This window comes from Cornus florida, unplaced genomic scaffold (assembly GCF_030987335.1).
Source record: "Cornus florida cultivar Cherokee Brave unplaced genomic scaffold, ASM3098733v1 CherokeeBrave_3.0.0_Hap2_Chr05, whole genome shotgun sequence".
NCBI classification, from domain to species: Eukaryota; Viridiplantae; Streptophyta; class Magnoliopsida; order Cornales; family Cornaceae; genus Cornus; species Cornus florida.
The window spans coordinates 77,775,065-77,784,139 of record NW_026775575.1 but is presented as its reverse complement, the minus strand read 5'-3'; the positions used below and the strand labels follow the sequence as shown (position 1 = coordinate 77,784,139).

At 35.9% G+C, this 9,075-nt stretch overlaps 2 protein-coding genes across 3 annotated transcripts; one reads left to right on the top strand and one right to left on the bottom strand.

Moving 5' to 3' along the window:
* The first annotated feature begins 1,175 nt into the window (after positions 1-1,175).
* Positions 1,176-5,995, top strand: LOC132306971 (uncharacterized). 2 transcript variants are annotated; one of them, XM_059804595.1, is made up of 4 exons: positions 1,176-1,330; positions 1,485-1,604; positions 5,454-5,580; positions 5,679-5,995. In XM_059804595.1, exons 1-3 carry the CDS (start codon positions 1,310-1,312, stop codon positions 5,568-5,570), a joined length of 258 nt encoding a protein of 85 aa, XP_059660578.1. In that variant the 5' UTR covers positions 1,176-1,309; the 3' UTR covers positions 5,571-5,580; positions 5,679-5,995. The 2 variants fall into 2 exon arrangements, with proteins under 2 accessions (XP_059660578.1, XP_059660577.1); XM_059804594.1 differs by having other exon boundaries at positions 5,454-5,995.
* A 1,274-nt stretch (positions 5,996-7,269) lies between these two features.
* Positions 7,270-7,956, bottom strand: LOC132306970 (uncharacterized). Its single transcript, XM_059804593.1, has one exon. The coding sequence runs from the start codon at positions 7,901-7,903 to the stop codon at positions 7,505-7,507; it is 399 nt and encodes a 132-aa protein (XP_059660576.1). The 5' UTR covers positions 7,904-7,956; the 3' UTR covers positions 7,270-7,504.
* Between the last annotated feature and the right edge of the window lie 1,119 nt (positions 7,957-9,075).

The following is a 9,075-nucleotide window of genomic DNA, read 5'->3' as shown; positions in this document are numbered from 1 at the left end:
TGATTATCAAAAAAATCAATAAAAGACGAACTCTTCTTGAACTACAAGAAGCTTCAACGTTTGTAGTATTTCAAACCTGTAATCTGCACACCAGCTCAACAAAATTACCTGTGAAACTTAATCAAGAAAGATAAACAACATATATCAGTATGAATATATCAATGTATATGTATATGTCTCCCCTTCAATTCTAGAAACTCTCCCCCTCAAATATGCACACTTTTCCCTCTTTTTTTTACAAATTGACAAATAAAGCTTAACAAAGAAAGAAAAGAATAATGTGGGAGAATTGATGAGAAGAGAGATCAAAACTATCATCTATGCATAAAATATAACAATAAACATAAAAACAAGATGATATATAGTAACAATGGAACTAAAGAGAAATATCCAAATAACACATGTTTCCTTCACAACATAAATAAAACCAATCATGTTCAAAATCACACACATGATATCTCCATCCAATCAAAAACGAAATTTCCGAATAAAAATTAAAAAGAATTTTTTTTGGGTATTTTTACATGTTTCAGCATTGTAACAACAATACTGTAGAAATGAACGGTTAATTTTTTTTTGAGAAATTCTTAAATGACATTTTAAAACTAACCATTATGTTTTTCAAACTTGCAACACTTTTTTATCTAACATGTTTTCATTTTTTTGCTTCCAAAAATTTTGCAATAAATAAACGTTACCAAACATACTTTTAGTTATTATTCAAAACACTCTGCAACAAAATACTTGTTTTGTTTCGGATTAAAACAAAACGCAAACTAAATAGGCCATAGTGTTTTCTGTCAATGTTTTCCATTTGCTAGAAAAAAAAAGAGTCCATTTTCTACAATGAACTCAAGAAAGCCTTTTTTTTTTTTTTTTTCATGGCAAGACTATTAGGTATTAATTGTTATTTGTCAAAGGGGAGAGTGATGGTGCAAAACTTGAATACGGACTCTTAGACACAAATAACAACACAACCACTCTACAATATGTCACTTGCAACTCCAGAAATTTCACTTTACTACTTTGTTAAAGAAAATTATTTATTTTTTTATTTTTGATAAATTCTCACTTTATATTTTATTTTTCTAAAAATATTTTCAGTACTGATTGAAAATAAAAATGAGATGGCTGTAGGAGTAACAATTGCCTTTTTTTAAAAAAATAAAAAAATAAATTACTCCATTGCAATCACACGTGGCATTGCGACTTGCCAGGCAAAAAACACAATTGGGTGTATTTCACTGTATCAACGCAAAGGCCTGTACTTGTTCGTTGCAAAAAGATTGGGGCTGTAGGTGAAGACGCCATGATCAGCGTTCTTGCTCAGGTCTGCCACAAGATTTCCATCTTATTTATTAGGATAATTTTATGATATTACCAATTTCAATTAGTTATTCTCTCGTATATGTGTTTTTATATATATATATATATATATTTATACATGCTTATTGTTGTGCGAATTGATGTTACGAAATTCGCAGGAGCGTGTACTTGGCGCTGCAATGGGAAGCATGATCACGGGGGTTATCGTTTTCGAGCAACGCAAGAGCATCTACAAATCAATTTCAAAAAATCAACCTCAATTTACTACCCAATCTCAGGTAAACTTCGATTTTGTTGTCTTTTGTATGGAAATGACATTGTTTTGGATCTGGAATTGTTAACCACTTACTCATGCATACTGTTCGTGTATCAGCCTTTCATCTGTTTAGGGTTTACATTGCGTTTGATTGTAAAAATTTCTCATTTACCAAATAATCCCCTATTTTTAGGTTATCTGGAGGGACTGGGGATATGTGGTGCAAACAAATCTTTAATTTTACACTTGATAACTTGTATATTTTAATTATGAGGGACATTTTCGGGCTTTGTTTGATGTATAAATCTGTTCATTATTTTGGGGAGCTTTTTCATTATTGAGATTTTCGTGACCTTCCCATAGAAATTGAATCAATGGTTATTAATTGAAAATTGCATCTTTTATGTGGTTTGATCAAGTTTCAAGGAAGAGGGTGTTGGGGGACAAAGGGATGGGAAGGTCGAGAGAATGAAGGGGACTGACATGTGACATAGACACTTGACACGCAATAGAGGAATTAGAGGCTGAAGGAATTTAATTAGGCATTGTTGAGGAAGTGATAGAAGTCTATGCAAATAATTCCAAAGGTTAGGTTCGTATCAAATTTGCCCCTCCTAACACCCTTGATTAACGTGGAAAATAATTGGTAATACCCTGTCATTGCTAGGGTAGTGGATGTTGAAGTTTGTCTTAGATGGTTTGCTTATCCAATGAAATGTGATTAAGAGAAATATTGAGGGCTCGGGGTTGGTTCAACTACCTTGGAGATGAGCATTACATCTAGGTAGGTCCTTGGAAGGGTATCGGAAATGGTTTAAAAGATTTCTTAAGAATTTGTCTATTTGGGGACTGGGGATGGTTAAAAGGAAAGGTTCTGGCAGAAAATCAGGGGTGGTGGTTTTGAAAGAATCATTACATGTAAAGCAATGATAATGTGATGTGATACAACTTCATAATGTCCACGTTACACACCATCCTCGACTCTTGACTCATGTTCTTGAAAACTATTCATTCCTTTGCAATAAGAATTGCATCTAAAGTTCTGCACACTCCCATGGATGCGTTGTAAATCTCTTAGATGATGCCTCCTGCACCTCTCCCCAACAACAACAACAATTGAACTTCAACCTCTCCTCAACCACAACAATTTTGCTACCACCTAAGAAGCATGGACACAGGCCACGAAACGCCGACATGCCAAATTCTAAAATTGTAGGACATGGAACACGGCTTGGACACAACTAATATAAGTATGAACTTTCATTTATAGATCTATTGAATATTGATTAAGACAATTATAGAACTTTAGTTAATTTATAATTTTTATACTAAAGTTACATAAATTAGAAGAAGAAGCAATTTGAATATAAAAACGAATATATTTTATTATGTATGATATTACTCTCCTATCATGTTATTATAGTTATGTTTTTGTTCATTACATTTTGTGACACGTTTAATGCCAATTTTAAAAGAGAAGTAGGTTAGACATTTTGATGTAGGTTCATAATGTATGTTCTTAATGTTGTTTTCGAGACTATCATGTGTTTGATTATATAAGACAAATAGTGTAAAATCTGTTGGTTGAGTGTCCAAGATGTGTCGGCCAAGTGTCCAAGATGAGTCAGGCCTATTGGCTAAGTGTCCGAAATAATAAAAATTATTTTTAAATTATGGATACGTCCATGAAGTGTTGGACACATGTCCAGAAGTGTCCATGAAGTGTCGATATCCGACATGGACACATGACCTTCGTAGAAGTGTCCGTGCTTCTTAGGCTGCCACCATACAATGACATGTTACTGGTGTCACCATCATGACTGCCTTCTCCATCAGCACCATCACTGCCCTGCTACTATTATTCCCTCAGTGCCCTCACCACCATTGCCACACCACCTTCAGTATCACCATCATTTGATATGATCATCCCATATCCATTTCCTTCTCTTTTTTTTAGGTAAAATCCATTTCCTTCTCTTCATAATATCTCTTTATATGATTAGTTGCTACCACTATTACCTAGGCCTTTAAATGGATTGGATCCGGACCGGATTATACCTAATCTGATCTGAATCCGATAAGAGCTATATTCAATCTAATCCGATCCGATAACCTGATGGATTTTTAAGATTGAATCCATATTTGTTTTGATAATAATTGGATATCCGATCCGATAACCCAATTTGAAAAGGTTTTGGTTTTTTGTTAAAAAAAATTTAATGTCGAAAAGAGATTAAAACAATGATTAGGAAAAAAGAGAGAATCCAGAGAAGAAATATAAAATAGAAAAAAAAAAAAAAAAAAAAGTAGAAAAATTGGTATTTGACTTTTTCTTAGAGAGAGAGAGAGAGAGAAACTAGAGAGGGAAGAAGAAGAAAAACATAATGGTAAAAAAATATTTTAATAATATGTAGATATTATATATTATAGCATTATATAATATATTTATAGTATATTTTATATTATATTATCAGATTGGATTATTACAGGACTGGATTGACCTTAATTCATATCTGGATAGTTTAGCTAACAGATTATTGGATTCGGATCGTCAACTGGTTATCGGATTGAATGTTCTAATCCGTATCCGAATTTATCGGATCAGATTCGGATCAAAATCCTATCCATTGTAATGTCTACTATTACCATGATATGTCACTGTTGTTACCATCATGATTGCCTTCTCCATCAACCCCACCACTACCACTAATATGCTACTGTTATTCCCTCACCACCATCACCACCCCACCTTTAGTATCACCATCTGACCAACCTATATCCATTTCCTTCTCTTCATAATGTCTTTTTGTATTCGCCTTTCTTAATTGCTATGTGCCAAAAGCAGAAAATACGAAAGAAATGGTTTAGCTTGTTTTTCCAACAGTACCATTGAAGATATTGAATGGTGCTTAAACATTGTCAGCTAAATTAACTATGACATTTATATTGAAGAGGGCGAGCCTTGGCGCAACGGTAAGGTTGCTCCATTGTGACCTGGAGGTCATGGGTTCAAAACAAGGAAATAACCTCTTCGCAAGGTAAGGTTGAGTACATCTAACCCTCCCCAGACCCCGCAATGGCGAGAGCCTCGTGCACTGAGTTTGTCCTTTTTTATTTGTGTTTGTATAAAGACAATACTGTGCAGTCTCTTTTTCAAATATAAGATTAGCTGAGCTTTGAATCTACGAACTCTTAAAAATTCAGTTTTTTTTCTTAGGATCCTGCACCCAATCAATGTAAAATTAGATCAGGCATTGACTCTATCAATTCTTTGACATTCAACAAAATAAAAATAAAAGTACAAAAATAATAAAAAAATGCATACCATATTTTGCTAGCATTATTGCCAGCGTCTTCTCACTTTGACTATTGCAGGCAACTCTCACACAATATGCATGCTTCATGAGAGGTCCAGGGTGTATCCACCTTCTCATGTCTGTGGAAAGTTAACCATGTCAAAACAGTTGATAAATCTATGAAAATGCCAGACCTTTAATCATGCCTCAAGATCTTTAGACGTTTAATTTTATTAGAGTTCTGTGTTGGAATTTTTACCAAAGACTCTGATATATGCTTTAGATTATTGTGAATGGCGTGTTCTAGTCTGTGTCTCAGTTTTCCTCGATCAGTCTTATCAGCACAATGAGAAATCTCTAGTTATAATGTCGTTACAAATGTCGGATGCATGATTACATTTTTTGAAGAATCATGTTCCACGTATATATTTATTTATATTTTTGTACAAATATATTTATGTATATATATGTATATTTGAGTAAGTAATCATGTTCCATTTTTGTTGAAAGGAACATTCCATGCTTCTATTGATTGTATCATTAGAACTTAAAAATTTATGCTTTGCACCTTTCAGATGAGAGAGCCTTCTCTTGGAAAGAAATCTCATTTTGAGTTTGCAAACCTTTGGAACAAAGCCGTGGATCAGACACTAGGACGTGCAATTGAGTTTCTTAGCTCGCGTGGGTGGTAGAAATGTTCCGGTAATTCCAATACTGATATATGGATTATATTCCTTCCATTATGTGACATTTATATGTGTGACGGCTTTCCCCCCATTCTTTTTACTTCTGATGTGTAGGAGGGACACAGCCTGTAACAGGAGCTTTATTATAGATACCTATCATTGTTCATTCTGCTGCTGTTGTTGATGCTTAATTAAAATCACTTCGGTGAAGATTTTTGATACTATTGCTGTCTTTCCACTACATTGTGAAACCCTCAAGACTTGTGTGTGTTGCCAACCCTGTAGACATGGATTACATGATCAAGGTGTGAATTCTATGACATGGTATTTGTCTACTTGATAACATTTAATTTATCCGTCATTTCATTGGCATGAAGCCGCACATTGTTCCTCTTTATGGAAGTATAACGCCAATTTTTATGTTTATAGGATGTATTTACGTGTATGATTTTTCTGATGTACATTGTAACGCTAGTTAGAATCTAAGCCACACAATTCTTCTAAACCGGTGCCACTCTCACGCTTCGCGCCGCTCCCGTTCTCACGCTCCTCGTGCGCTCACGCTCCCATTCCCACTTTGCGTGATTTAGATTTTGCCGCTTTTGCACTCCCACTCTCGCACTTACTCCCGTGCTTTACATGACTTAGGTTAGCATGCCTACCAGGGAAAAAAAAAATGAAGCTTACAGAAGGCTGGTGCTCAGCTTAAATTCAGTTCATGGTGATTGTGAGTGAAGTCAGCTCAGATCAAAAGATTATGGTCCAATGTTCGAATATTGCTTCATTCATAACCCGGCCATTTATACAGAATAGCGAGGGTTGTTCCAGTGGTAAAAGCTTGTCCTGAATCCATAAATTAATCTCTTTTTAGAAGTATTTCATTTCCACTTCTATGGAAATTCGACTCACAAATAAAAGATGCCTAGCAACTTGTAAACAGACTTTGGAAGAACTAGGTTTGGTTCTTACAAATTAGAAGTATTCCAAACTGCCATTCCCTCCTCTATCGTGTCTCTTTGATGATTTGGTTTCTTCACTTATCTCAGAACGTGTAGAATTTTTAAACATTAATATTCTTTGAAGATATCATTTTCTCCACAAATAAGAAATCCCCAACAGAGTGTAAAGTTTTTAACAATGAGCTAATATCCATTGACCTTGTAACTTTTTTTTTTGATAACCGGGGTGTCCGGGGCTTTGCCCCGACTATTCCATGGGACCCATGCAAGGCAACCCCCCCCCCCCCCCCCCCCCCCACATGGATCGGGTAAAACTCGGACTATGTCCGTGCAAGGAATTGCTCGCACCCAAGGGGAATCGAACTTGAGACCTAAAGCTTAATGAGGCTCCAGGGCCCAAGCCTTTTCCACTAGGCCAAACCCTTGGGGTTCCATTGACCTTGTAACTTGTTGATCAGAGAAGCTGATTGGAGATTCATATGTTTGAGTTGCATATGGATGCATGGCTTGTCTTGATAAAAAGTGCGAGGCAGTTTACAGGTGAAGAAACTCAATTAAGGCTTCTTTATATTTGATTAGAAGTAAACTATTAGTATTTTAAGCTTTTAGTATCTATAGTTCCAACCCATCCTTTATTTGTTTGACTGGCTATGATGATTGTTTGATATTACCCTCAAAATTCCATTGTTGCTTAACCCTTGCCTCTGTCCCCCATTCCCTTCTATGCCAATGATAGTTGTCTAGCAATTTTCTTTTTCGACTCAAAATAGGATGTGGTAATGAATGACATTGACTAGTGTTATGAGTGCAGAATTTCATAAAATTAATAACTAATAAGAATTATAGGTACATCTCACATCCCAAATCAAAAATAAAAATAAAAAAAATAAAAATAATAACGGAAGAAGAAGAAGAAGAAAGGTTGGGGTTGGGTGAGGAAAGCTCACTCTAGGTATCACTAAGCCAGTCAGAGTGAGCATATCAAACATCAGGCTGGACAGAATTAGTTCGTCGACTCAAATTGGCTCGACGTGTGATCGTCACATAGTAAACACCCATCGCCAAAAGTACTGCAAATACAAAACTGAAAACAATTCCAGCAATGCCACCGGCACCCATTCTGTTCCCACTCGACTCTGGTGTTGACCTGCTTTCATGTGCTGAACTCGATTTCACTGTAGCTGCTAGAGTCAATGGCGAGCAATTTGAAGCAGCACACGGGGTTTTAGTACCTGGCTGCTGAGTATTCGGGTGGAAAAAGTCGAATGCTGATGGAGAGAAAGCCATGGGGTTCTCATAAGAGAGCCCGTGAGGAGCTCTCTCTTGAGCTCTAGTGATTGACAGGAAAGTAAGGAAAGTGAAGACCAAGATGGAAGCCATGGGTGTTATGTTCTGTACTTTAGTGGTGACTCAAAAGAGAAGTTTGGTTTTGATTGTGGAATGTTTGCATGCTTTGGACTGGTTTTTATAGTGTCTTGGGAAGTGGCTGTTGCTTATGCTTTAATCTAGTGATGGCCAAGGCTGTTTGAATGGAGGGAGCAAAATGATTTCCATGCCACCCCTTGTTTAAAATGCTGCTGTGACTAAATTGCCCTTTCAAGGTCCACCTAGTTGTGCATTTGATACACTTTTCTTTACTGCAGCAATGGTTTTTGACTCCTTTACTGTCCTTGTATATGTATATATAGGTATGTATTCAACACATACTTCAAGGATGGTTTGGATTCAAACCTGCAGCAATGGTTTCTAAGCTGTCATTTGATCAATAGGTCATTGGGTGCCCTTATAGTTAGGACTCTGATCATGTTAGTTTTTGGGTCATTTTTACTTTCACCTGGTCATTGCCTTTTCACATCCAACTGAATCCAACTGCAGTAAAAGTTCATTGGAAGCCATTATCAACTGGTGTCACATGGTGTGGCTCTCAAAATTATGTTTTCTCTACTTGAGTGAGTGTCTCCTCAAGTAGAAGAAATGTGTTGGGACCGGAAAATAAATTCACATGTTCATTTAATTGATCCAAAAATGCATATACAGATACAAAAATTTATATGTATATATGCTTGTGCACCAGCCAAATTAATTAACGTAGTTAAAGTTAATGTAGTTACTGTAAAGCTATCTTTACTATGGACCTGGGTATCTTTTGCTTATTGTGGAAGTTAGTCCTTGTTAATATATGAAATTTGTCTTGTCTATTTGTAAAATAATTGAGAATGAGGCGTTTTAATTGAGTGACAAATGACGGTTGTATGCCTGAGGCATTCCATATCTACTCTTTATCTACGTTGTTAAGGGTATGTTGATTAACTAACTTTTGTTCCTTCCGTCTTCAAAAGGGCGAGAATTAGATGGAAGCATGGGGTTGCTTAGCTTAATGGGCCAGCAAAGGGCATAAGCATTTATGTATTACATATACATATACATATACATATACATATACATATGATGTGTGTAATTATAATGGCTAGTAAGCCTAGTATTCATCACTCGACTTGCCGTAGACATAATTGCAAAAGGAGCAAAGCGCGTGCTAAAGCTGAAATCAATGC